The sequence below is a fragment of the Brienomyrus brachyistius genome, chromosome 14 (genome assembly GCF_023856365.1).
Source record: "Brienomyrus brachyistius isolate T26 chromosome 14, BBRACH_0.4, whole genome shotgun sequence".
NCBI lineage: Eukaryota > Metazoa > Chordata > Actinopteri > Osteoglossiformes > Mormyridae > Brienomyrus > Brienomyrus brachyistius.
This window is the reverse complement of record NC_064546.1, coordinates 6,063,330-6,076,724: the sequence shown is the minus strand read 5'-3', so window position 1 is coordinate 6,076,724 and position 13,395 is coordinate 6,063,330. Positions and strand designations below refer to the sequence as shown.

The following is a 13,395-nucleotide window of genomic DNA, read 5'->3' as shown; positions in this document are numbered from 1 at the left end:
TCAAATATAGCATAGATGTTTAGAATTTGGAAAGTCAGAAGGTGAGTTTTTCAGAAGTGGGTGATATAGTGCACACGCATTAGTAGATTCTGGGCATCTGGCCAAAATATGTAGCTTTATTCCACTACCATCATTCCCAGTATTCTGGCCCACACAGTAAGACCTCTGTAGTCTCATTTTGGGGAGCAGCTGGCAGTCTCTTCTCTGCCTTATCTTTTTATATCGCAGCAGAAAGTGACTTGCAGCTTCTTATTTTGATGATGCAAACTAAATCCCTCCCCTGCTGAGAATCTGGAGAATCCTGACATGGCAGCAGGCTCCAGTGTAGTATTGTGCTACAGTCAGAGACAGGAGACCAAGGATGAACTATTTTCTAAAGCATCTGGTTAATCGAAATGAACTGCTAATGGTCGACTGCAAAACGGTGAGTTTGCAGTTCACTGGTTGGATAAATGCTGTAAAGTTGCCAATCCCTCACTTTGTAGAGCAGATTATTTATAGTACCTCACATGTGATTATGTGGGTCATAGGAAAATAAATAATAATAACAGAAATAAATTACATTTATATAGTGCCTTCTACAAACCCAAAGCCACTTTACAAGGAAGAGGACCTATGTAGGTCAGGAAAAGAAATATTCTTTAAGGAGGAAGGTCTTTAAGTCAGATTTAAAAGTAAAGAATGAAGAGCAGTCACGGAGAGATTAAGGAAGAGAATTCTGGAGTTTTGGGGTAATGGCACTACAGGACCTGCCACCCATTCTGAGAAGTCTGGTGCAAAGAACAAAGAGAACATTACTACTGGAGGATTGGAGAGAATAAGGAGGAGAGTAAATGGTCAGGAGTTCACTGAGGTAAGGGGGTGCAAGGCCATGTCATGCTATGAAGGTGAGCAGCAAGATTTTGAATTTGATACAAGACAGAACTGGTACCTAGTGTAATTGTGAGAATGGTAGTCATGTGAGTAGAGTTCTTGTTATTGGTAAAGACTCTTGCAGAAGAGTCCGGAATAAACTGTTAGTTTACAAATCACATTACAAAAAGTTTTGTTAAAATGTTCATCTTTACGAAAGGTTTTTGTAAATGTGAAGCAGAAAGGCAAATGAAAAAGGAAATACAATAGTTAATACAGGACGAGATGAATGCATGAACAGAGTTTGTGCATCATTTCTATGGCTGGAGGCGAGCAATATTGTGATGGTAGAATACAGTTTTGGTCAGGGACTTGATATGCTGATCAAAGTTCAGGGATGGGTCAAATAGTACTCCTGGACTTCTGATAATAGGAGAAGGTTTAACGCACCATCAATACAGACAGAGGAATCAAATGCTTTGGATGATGAGGATTTAGGATCTAATAGTAAAACTTCAATTTTGTCAGTATTTAGTTTGAGAAACTCATCATGTATCCAAAGCTTCCAGTGCCCTGTACTGAGATGCATGTCATTAGTGTTTTAGTAGAGAATTGAATGTGGTAATGCGAATCAAACATATGTCTGAATATCATCTGCACAGCAGTGAAGGTGAAGGTCATGACTACAAATGATTTTACCAAGAGGCAAGACGTAAATTAAAAAGAGAAGGGGGGGAAGAAATGATCTTTGAGAAGAGCACCACTCTTAAGAGGTAGAGGATTTGTGTATGCATAAATTGATAAACTGTTGTCTGTTTGTGAGATATGACCTTAACCAGAGTAGGATACACCAGTAACACCAATAGATTACAGGTGGGAAATGAGGACCTCATGATTTACAGCATCACTTAGGTCTAAGATGAGGGGAATGAGCCTCATTCATAAATATCACCTGAAGTTTTTCTTAAATTTGTTCTTGAAAAAGGTCATAAGAAGGTTCTATATCACATTCACATGTTCATAAACCACAAAAATGTTTGCAAATCTGTTCTTATAATGATGAATCCCATTGTTCTAGTAATTTTAAAGCATGTTCCAGTTGTTCCTAATTAGCATGGGAAAATGCTCCAGCAATCCCCATAAAAGGACATGAGACTACAGTGCCATGTGCACACACAGAAATCAAACAGAGAAACTATGAAGAAAGGCTAAGATATTAGTTAAGAATGCCCAAACAAAAATCTGAAGATGGTGGAGCACTGGACTCCAAACTTAAGAAAGACGTCAGTAGTTTTGAAAGTGGAGGTTCTGCTGCAGGAAGTGAACAAACGAGCTGTGATATTTAGTATTATCAGTAGTGAGAATAACACAAAAAGATGAACGGAATGCTACTGTATTACTAATTTTAATAATTTAATTATGAAAGTAACTGTAAATTATTTAGTATTGAAATTATAAATATTATATTTAAAACTATAATGAATGACGAACACATTAATGAAATTTAATCTGATAATATACAACTGTGAAATTGAAGAAAATGCAATAAACAATGATTTTGCACAAACTTGTCAGCACTCAAATGTGTGTGTCTCTTGAGTGTACATAGATTCTTTTCTTGCCTAAGAGCAAATCCCAAATAAGAAAACAATGATGACTGCCAGAAGCTTCGTGAAAACTAAGTGGGTTTCAAGAAGAAATTCATTCTTGAGAACAGTTGGTCGATGAAACCCAATGTTAAGGGCATCATCATCAGCAGGCCTGAGTAGATCACTGACAACACGCAATAGAGCTGTCTCAATGCTGTGCTGTTTACAGAAGCCAGACTCTGATTAGGCTCATAGAGTATGTTTATTTGAAGAAAATTGTGAAGTTGCATAGCTACCACTCTTTCCATCATGTTTTCTAAGAATATAAGATTTGAGATCCATAGTTAGAAAGAGATGTTGGATCCAGATCAGGATTTTTGAGTATTTGGGTAACCACAGCTGTTTTGAGGACAGTAGATATGGAGCCAGAGGAGAGACATGTGTTTATCAACCTGGCAATTGAACTATAAATAATAGATGAACAAGCCTTAAGGAGGGGAGTATTTTCAGGCTCAAGCTGACAGGAGGAGGAACTAGACTTAGTTCTGAGGTGTGAAGTGGTTAGCTTTGTAATCAAACTCTGTGAAACTGTAGAGAGAACTGGATTAGTGATGAAAAATGGCTGAAAATTCTATTGTACTTTTTCGAAAACAAAATCAAATGCTAAATTATAAACTGGGCATTTATTTAATTTCTTTGATTCACATACTCAGTGTTTCTCTAAAAACAAAACGAAAAACTAGATTAAATGGTAAGCTGCAAATGCCCTGTTTAAAACAAAAAAGTACAGTGTACTGTAATGCTGCTGAAAAATGGCACGGAGAATGAAGAAGTTGGTATTTTTTTACAGTGAGCTTTTAAAGCCAATGACAATGGCTGCAGTCATTCATCATTGGGTGCCCTTGACTCCACCTTCCCTCATCGTCAAAGGCAACTGTTCTGAAAGTAGGTTTCAGGGTCTTCAGCCCAGAGCCCTTGAAGGGGGATGAGGTCAGTGATTAAAATAGCCAACTCACTACTGTCAGTGTGTCGGGACGGGGCCCCTCCTGGTCTGAGGGAGACCCAGGTCAGCGTGAGGAACGCGAGACAGACAACTATCTTTAACCTCGAGCAGTAACCGTGCTGGTAAATGAACAACACAGCATAATCCATTTTGGCTTTGTTTTCTACTGAAGTAGCCACTGCAGTGCAAAATCAGACGGTAAGGAGGATTGCAGACCTAATCAGTTGATTTAAGAGTTTACAGAGTATTAATAGAAACTGTACAGGGCACTTTTGGAAGGCTTTTATCTCACTATGCATTTATACAGTGCGATTGTAGTTAAGAAGTCTTTTATTGAAGTGCAAATTAAGAAGGATGAGTGATCAGGAAAAACGACAGCCTAATGCAGTATGTGCAGCAATATTACTGAGTAGTAGAATACTTTAGTATATTGTACATTTTAATGAAAAACTATCGTTCTGCAGAAATGGTTCAAGTTAGCAAATTTTGCATATATGTATGCTTAATGGTTCAGTGGTTCTAAAATTGTTGGTTCAAAGTCACTTAAAAGTTAGTGTGAATAGCATTTGTTTTCATAACAGCCCGCATGCATTTCTGCGTCAGTGAGAGTGAGCATGTATAGGGGCTTGTGTGAGCTGCGACATGTGGATTCCACATTAGAACCTTGAGATGACAGCTGCTCTCCACAGAAATAGATCTTGGTGGAGCCATTATTTAAATTCCATTCTTACATACACACACCCTGTCATACTGTTTTACCTACTGTAATATTCACATTTAACAAGTACTTCATGAAGAATACACACAGTGTATGGATATTACATATGTATGTCTTAATATCTGTATTTAAATGGTAATCCAGATTTCATACACAATTAAATTCTATAACAAAATTTTGTATTTATATCTTCCATAACCAAATATTCTTAGCCTCTCTAATTTTATATTTAGCTTGTATATATATTTTACTTAAGTTAACAAGATAAAAATAAAATGAGATATTTAGCTGAATATTTCTTAGTTTACATCTTTTCTTGTATATGCTAATATTTAAATATATTAGTTCATACATTTATATTGCAGGGTCTGAAATATAATTTGTTATAAATAATAAGAAGAAGGTGTAAATAATGTAAGAGTATTTGAATACATTAATGCTTTATAAAACTTTATACGATCTTGAAGACAGCAGCTTATGTTACTGTAGTGTTATCAGGGTGGATACGTGCTTGACCTACATTCTTGGGTTCTGTATTATTTTAAGAAGCAGGAAGCATCAATGCCAAAAGCTTAGTGAGCTGTGACCAGTATTTTTGTTTGCCTTTGAGTCATTATTGATATGCAGTGACTGTCAGGCTTGTGAGCTTTATTGATATTAAGCAATTGTTAAGCTTGCGAGTTGTTATTGATATCAAGTGACAAGTCGCAAATGTAGCAGTTCCTGAAAAAGTTATGAAGGGCATCCAGTAACTGTAAAGCTCAATCGCACTTTTTATGAGACAGCACAATGCAGGCATCTATGCCCTTCTGGTATACCTTCAATCCTTCCTCTTAACATTTATCAGTTCAGGGTTGCAGGCAGTCTGTATCTTCTCCCCAGTATTGGGGCATGGCTGTGGTTCACCCTGGATGGGATACCAGGCCATCACAGGGCACATACATACACACACTCACACGCACTAAATAATAGTCTTCGGCCAATTTAGATTTATGTGGATGGTGCTCAGAGCCATTGTTACAGTGATAGGTTTGTGCACAAAACCAGTAGATTTTAGTTGTAGTCTTTCTTTTAAACAGGATTTTACATCATTTTAGGCTCAGCCATTTTTATTTAGTGAAAATGAAAATGATTATCATTAGCCATCTGGTCAAGAACAGCAGAGAAATCTCCCTTTTGAACTGTATGACAATTTTCTATTTTCTGATATATGGGCCTGTCAGTATTCCCTTGGAACTGGGATGTGTACTTTGAGATGACATACCCAGGTGCGCTAGAAAAGATGCATCTATAGTTTCATGGTTAAAACAAGATTTAGGTTATTTTTAGCTCAAAGTAATAGCTGATATTGTAAATGAAAGATCTGTTTTTCTGACTGAGTATTCTGTCATGGGCTGGGCTCACTTAAACCGGCATACGAATGTTGCAAGGCATTGAAATACACCCTGGGGTGGTTTAGAATTGAAAAATATATAGAAGCTATTTTACTCACTTGGCATTGACGCATTGTGTGCATTTCAGTTAGAATTCCACTCTGACTAATTTGTGTTGTGTTGCGGGGGTTTTCACGGGAGTATCTCTGATGCAGTTTCTCAGCATGAGGAAGTGCCCTCTGCACTGCATCAGATAAAATCCCCTCCATTGAGTAGTGAGTGTATGATGTTTGGCACTTCAGGATATGGTGTGCAATCGTGAGTTCAGCACACAAGTGGACTGGCCGTATACCTGTGTTATACGGTCAGCCTAAACTGTTAGTGGTACTAATTATGACTAATGATGTCATTGTAATGAGTAAACAAGCACAGATATATGCATGAAAACATGGACAACCAGATCTCTAATTAATTTATTACATTTTGTATCTATATCAGTGTAAAGAAGGTGTACTGTAAGAAGTTGTAAGTTTCTAGTTTTACTGTGCAGATAGATCACTGCTCCTCGGTATCTCTGCCTGATCCAGAGTCCTGTGTCCTCAGGCAGCAGCTGCAGCTGTCAGAGACAGAGCTGAGCGGTCACCTTATAAGATCTATTTCTAAGTATGTCTGCTGCCCCTGGTGCTGCTCTAGCATTCTGGCATCGTTTGCTTAGGCCTGCTCCTTCTCACAGTTCCTCTTCAGATCAAATAGGCAAATTCCCCTTTTTATCTGGCAAGATGTACGTACTGGAAATTTGGGATGCTTTGCTTAAGTAGACTCAGCAGGCCCAGATAAAATGGTTTTCTTCATAACTGTTCCTCTGGTTTGTGGGAAACAGTCCCACAAGCCACCTGTCCTGTTACTTATTTTCTGTGCCTAGCATCTGTGAGATGACAGTCATGCCTGGACTTTGCTGCAGAACATATCTGGTATAAGCTGTATTCGACCCAGAGTTTTGGTGAGCAAAGTTTTTTTTTTACCTCTGAAGCATAGGCAGCATGCTGGAGAGGAGTGTGACTCACATGGAGTGGCACTGCACAGCCCAGGGTCTTCATATAGTTCTGCTTTCAGTCTTTCAAAGTACATTTCAGAACGCTCTGCTGGTTGTATTTTGAAATATCACAGACAGAAACAAGTAAAAGATAGGGTGGCAATATAAATGTCCCCTGGGCTGGACATTACATCTTGCTTGGGAAAGAATCTGACATATGAGTCCTCTGGCAAATTTATAGATGCAGTCATGAGGCTGGCAATTAAATGACGAATCCAAGCCTATTCTGTGTCTGTGTAAATCAGAAATAGATGCAGTGTAATATTGGGACTTTGTCTCTAAGGATGATGTGATGTTGAAAGGCACAATTTGGCTTAATAAAGCAAGAAGAAAAACAACGTAAGAGGCTGCCCTCCCTGGAAAAATAGCTGTAAACGTTCTGGTCAAATTCTTCTCAAATTAAACCCATGATTTCCCATGACAGAATGCCTGTCTTTGCTGCTGTATTATTAGAGTAACAAGTATTCCTATGCACTTCAGAGGCAAAAACTGCACGGTATTCTAACGTGCTGGTGTTTAGTATCCTCACCTGATTTGTTATGATTAAAGAATATAGTGCAAAGAATACAAAATCGACAATGCAATCAAAATGTACATTCATCAATGAAAACCAGTACAAAAAGGGTTCTTTATGGTTTCAGCTCTGCAATATACTGAATACTTTCAAATGTATTTGTAGTATGTTTGTTTTATGCAGTACTAAAGATGATGTTCATTGAAAAAATCACGCCTAATTGTTTGTAATCCCAGAGTATCATCCATTCACCTTGGAATAAGATTATGTATCCCTGTAGGATCAATTTAGCTTTTTTCTTTTTATTGATATTTGAAAGATGAGAATTTAATACTAAAAGTGTCTTTGAATCTGCCTCGTGACCATTGATTCTGGGATAGGCTCCGGACCCCCCGCGACCCAGTAGGATAAGCGGTTTGGAAAATGGATGGATGGATGGAAGTGTCTTTGAATTGCATTCGTTTCTTAATTAATACAAGCCTGATAATCATTTTCTAGACTTTTTTCATTGACCTTTTAAGAGGGTTTTTATTATAAGGGTAAATGTATTACAAGATTTAAAAATAATTTCTATGGTTAAGTGCCCCATTGTTTTGTGGTTAATATTTTTTTATTCATTTGCTTTTTACTTATCAGTCTTACCCACACTTTCTTTGGATTTTCTACTAACACCTACAGTTTTCTTAGTTAGATGCACAGTTTAATACTTAGCATTGTTAGATATTAGTGTATATTGTTAGCATAGAGTTTGCTAATTCATACTAAAACACTGCAACCCTCTTTTTCAGATTTATATTAATGCACTGTTTCATACTATTTATTACTATCACAATGGCAATAGAACGTTTACCAAATATTATGCCTGTGTACCTTACATTTGCTCACATGTGCTTCATTTGGCCTAGGTCCTTCAGACCTGTATGGGACCATCCAGTAACTTTTCTTGTTCACAGGACATCTGTGAGGATATCTCTGACCACGTGGAGCAGATCCACGCCCTGCTGGAGACCGAGTTCTCCCTGAAGCTGCTCTCCTACTCAGTGAACATCATCGTGGACATCCGTAGCGTGCAGCTCCTGTGGCACCAGCTGCGAGTCTCCGTCCTGGTCCTCAAGGAGCGACTGCTGCAAAGCCTCCAGGACTCCAACGGCAACTACACCCGGCAAACTGACATCCTGCAGGCATTCTCCCAGGACCATGATGAGGTATCCTAAAAACATTTGCACGCATCATTTCAAAGCGTCCACGCAGCTCACACTAGCTCATTCTGAATGAATGGCAGACTATGTCAATGCATGTGTATGCACTTCTGTCCAAGTCATTATATTACACTACCAGACATATACATGTATTACTACAGATACTGCATGCAATTAACTTTGGCAGATTGGAGGAAATCTGTGGTCTATGAAATTAAATGACAAAGGTTCTGGTCTAACATATTTCCTTGAGGTATAATAAGGGGTCACTCGGTTATTGCTAAATCGTGTTACTTTTGTTAGACCTCATTTGTGTACAGTATGTCCCTTTAGGGAAATTAATTAAGAATTAAAGTGTGATTCCTAATCATATGTCTTCCATTTAATCGGGAAAAGATCAACAGTCAGCTTTGCTAATTGTAGTGTAGATGCCTGTCTTAAATATGAAGAGAAATCACTTTAGATGTTAACAGTACATACTGCAGACAAGCTGTTTCAAATCAGAAACAGAAACCTTATCACCCTCATCGCCACAGCACATCAGGAATATCCCATAGCTCATCACAAAGTGCACACAGGCACTGTATAAAATTAACTGCAAAACTCTCTATTTTAACAATATCCAATCCATCAATTGGTGCTTATTATTCAGGTTCAGATTGTACGCAAGCTAGATTTCAAACAATAGTGCGTGATAAGTGACTAATGGCTCCCAGTACTACTGTAAATTGACTAAGTGTAACAGGAGTGGATTTGCATTGTTACGGCATATAATAGCAGGGGAACTCGATGGATTGCTGGAACAAATGACTGTATTGTCCTCTCTCTGATAAAATCTTAACCAAGTTACAGCGGTTGAGAACAGAATCATGCAACAGGTGGGAAAGAATTAATGAACAAAAAGATCTGTGTTTTCAAGAAATCTATTTCTTAATTAAATGAACAGGGCTACCTTACAGCACAATAAATGCACTTACTTGTGCACTATTCCCACTGTACCCTATGTCCAATTTTACTAGTCACATACACGACATCTCATTTCAATACTCACATCAAGCAACCACAAGAAATGCAGCAGTGAATAATGTCTGTAAAAAACTGTAACTCTATGTATATTAGATGCAGTCAGTCTCAGGCTCTTGTGCATGCTTTGCCAGTCTGGTTAATATAGCTTTGACTGATATATTTGCCCACTTATCTCAATGTTATAATGATAAATTGCGCACAAAGAGCTTCTGTTTAAGAGACATTTTTAAAATGTCAGCACATTGTGTAGTATACTAGAAAGTGAATTTGACTGTAAATTCATGATAAAATATGATCAAAGTAAATACTACAGAATTCATGACGATAAACTATGATGGGAATAAACAATGACAGGAAAAATCCAGTTAGAGTATATAAATGCATTTTAAAAAATAGCATTCTTATTATATTTAGTAATAGATGGGCCTGGAAACGGCCATGGAAAGCGTTTCTGCATGCCCCGTGGCTGTGCATTCACGGCATCTGTCACAGTTCCTTTAAGCAGCTGTGATGTCCCTCTCCCAGGCAGGGCTTCCTCTCACTTCACTCCTTTGCAGTGACTGTGTTTCCACTCATATGCTGCATGCCGCTTACTCACCCAGGAGGGGCTTGTGCTCAGCGGCTAGGCGCCTGACTTCTCCGGCCATCTGCACACGTGCTGCCCACACAGATACAATGTGCTCTTAGCATTGTAAAAATGACATAAGAATATTACAGAATTATTACATGCGAGAACAGACGTCTGTTGATATTATAAAAAAGCATAGAATACCGTTATTTGGGGAAGCGTTGAAAGGATAACTGTCTATTACAAGACTATTCTATTAACATTCCATTGATACCCTGGTGTCTGTCTTGTCCGAAATGTTTCACATACATACATACATACATACATACATACCCACATACACACATACACAAACACACGCGCGCAGTGGTGCCACTGTCGCTTCACACCTCTGGAGTTGGGTTCAAGTCCCCGCCAGAGTTCCATGTGTTGGGTGCTTGCATGTTTGCAGCCCAAAAACATGCTGAGGCTGCCTGGAGTTGTCAAATTGCCCATAGGTGTGTTGGCGTGTACGTGTGTGAGTGGATGGTGGGTGAGTAAGTGTGCCTTGTGATGGGTTGGTGCCCCATCCTAGGCTGTTCCCTGCCTTGCGCCCATATCGTCCAGGAGATATATATATATAGAGTACCAGTCAGAAATTTGGACAGGTCAAGCCACCCACAACGGACTGTTGCATCATATGACTACCTGACCTAAACACAGTAGAAATGCTTTGGGAGGAGTTTGACCAGAGCATTAAGGAAAAGCGGCCAATGAATCTAACCCACAGAACTCCCCCCCCAGCAGATATATTTTTTATACTTTCTTGGTCAGTGCATAATTATATGTATACATTTTTTTTTTTATAGTTTTGATGTCTTATATAATTATTCCTAAATGTAGAGAATAATATAAATAAGCTTTCTATGGGTAGGTCTGCCCAAACTTTTTGCTGGTACTATATCTACAACTATAAGAAACTGTTTTCTTGCAATTTAAAATGTGATATGTTATAAGGTTAAGCTAAAAAAGGCTGATCAAAATATTAAAATATTACTCCTTGTATAGTGCAGCAGACTATCTTACATGTTAAATGTACATTCATTGCTTTGACTTGTATGTAATTCTCAAAACAAGACTTCTCTTTCTCCAGGCGCGACTGGATGCATTGACAGAGGTGGATGACTCAGGCCAACTGACAATCAAGTGTAGTCAAGATTACTTCTCGCTGGACTGTGGTATCACTGCCTTTGAGCTGGATGACTACAGCCCTGCTGAAGAAGCAGAGTGCCAGATCCGGGGCCTAAAGTCTCACCACTGCTTCCCGTCATTGGAGTCAGACTTTCCTGAGCTAATCCAGAGTGTGGGCCTCCTAACAGTCACAGCTGAACACTTGTCCTCTGTGATTGGGAGTCCAATAGACCCCCAGCTGAGGTGTGAGGACTCTTCAGCCAGCCAACCGGCAGACACTACTTCCACAATGAACTGTAATGCTCTCCAGTGTGAGAATACTCTCTCCAAAAGACAACTACAGGACAGCTTCAATTGCAATGAGATGTCCCCCACTCAGCCATCCCTACCAAAAAAGGCAATGTACCCAGAAGGACTGTCCCGGGATGACACGGAGACCATCCTTAAGAGAGCACCACACACCTCTTCTCTTCAGTTTCAGGCAGATATGAGTCGCAGCACCCCGTCACTGCTGGGTCAGCCAGACCGCTCCAAGTTCTGGCTGGAACTCACATCCATTTACCCTAATTCTGTCAGACACTCCTGTGACAACCTGAGGACCATGAATAGTAGGAAATGGAAACCAAGTAGACAAGCCAGCCTTCAGAATTTGCAGGTCTCTGGCTCTGATCCTGCTCTCCAGAGAAGCTCGTCTGAGTCTGGAGAGGCCAGTGACTTGGAGCATCCAGCTTCCCCCAAGCTCAGCCTTGACCCCCAGGAAAATTGTCTGCTTGACACCCCACAAAATTCACCCAGGAAAAACCCTCCAGATACAGACTCTTGTGACAGTACAGCTAGCCCTTTAACCATCTGTGATCCAACCCAAAAAATAGCTTCTCCATCTATCCCTGAGAAGAAACGACCACCTACTACCGGCGGGCCTCTGAAGGAAGAGTCATGGTATGGCTCTGATGAGTATCTGGCTCTGCCGTCTCAGCTGAAGAAGACAGAAATTCTTGCATTAAAGTTGGAGACCATTGCCAAAGCTCTTCCCCAAAGACCCATAGAGGAGCAAATCCAGGATGTGGATGACTGGGAGCTGTCAGATGTGCACTCAGAATGGGAAAGCTCAACACCCCCCCAGGCTGGCTGCAGGTATGAGAAGGCTTTCCCTTCTGGCCATTTCTCACCTACGTCTTCCAGTGACATTGCACCTTCTCTTGATGAGAGCATTGAGTCAGGGCCCCTCAGTGACCTGCTGTCAGAAGATGAGGTTTACTGGCATGCTGGTGAGTGCAAAAGAACAGAGAAGCCAGCTTGGAGCCCTGCTGTCGAAGAACACTGCCGTCATCATCAAGACTTGATCAAACAGCTACTGGAGGATATCCAGCATCAGGAAAACTATAAAGACATATGGAACAAGATTGAGGTAATGTTTTACAAGTTTGAATACTTACATAATTGCTTATGGGAGATGTAAATTTATAAAAATATAAATTTTTTTCAATTGGTCGATTAATCTAAACAATTAATTTTCCTCCTGAAAAATTATATTTCGATAAATAAATAATTAAATTTCGATAACAACAACCTGTTTGCCATTGCAGGGCTTCAGATAATGTCCGCAGGTTTTTCGGCACTATATGAACATTGTTTTCACCCACAATTCAATAAGCAGATTAATATTATGCCTATAATATTGATGAGATGCGTATTGTGATGCCTAAAAGTTATAATGCTTAATATATTCGGTTAGTGGAGAACACCACAACCAACACAAGCGATAAGCATTTAAATCGCGATGAAGAAAGGGACAGATCAGCAGCCACAACACCCTTGAAAACAGGAGATTCTGTGGTTAAACAAGGTAAAAAGATATTTAAAAAGATGTTGGTGGTCTAGCCGTATTTTTTTGCAAATTAGACATAGACATTTTTTGTTTGTTTTTGTAAATATGGTTTTAATTTTTATCTTAGTTCACAAATTATTTTCTTTTATTTAGTGTCCGTTTTCGTTTTAGTTTACTATAACGACACTTGTCCCAACAAGTCCAATGTGCATGAACCCACACACTGGCACCATCAATCAGTGTCGGATTTTAGGCTAAACATCTGTGCAAACACTTCCTCAAAGGAGATTCATGTATTTTTTTTAAGTATGACTGGGCATTTACCACATTTTACAGGATTTTACAGGACACATTTTTGTTTTACATTTTTGCATTGTTCCCACTTTATTTTATTATTAGCCATTGCGCCTATCCGCTACCTTAATGAGAACATACGGTTTGTTGGCTAACTGCTTATAGATA

General features: G+C 39.2%; 1 protein-coding gene across 8 annotated transcripts in view; it reads left to right on the top strand.

Moving 5' to 3' along the window:
* Positions 1-13,395, top strand: part of akap6 (A kinase (PRKA) anchor protein 6) — a 168,444-nt gene that overhangs the window by 50,827 nt on the left and 104,222 nt on the right. For 7 of the 8 annotated variants that reach the window (XM_048974096.1, XM_048974095.1, XM_048974098.1 and 4 more), the window contains exons 3-4: positions 8,096-8,347; positions 11,068-12,513. In XM_048974096.1, the coding sequence (XP_048830053.1) occupies positions 8,096-8,347; positions 11,068-12,513 (1,698 nt within the window). Of the gene's footprint in view, positions 1-372; positions 425-8,095; positions 8,348-11,067; positions 12,514-13,395 lie in introns of those variants that run through there. The other variant, XM_048974102.1, reaches the window with a different exon arrangement.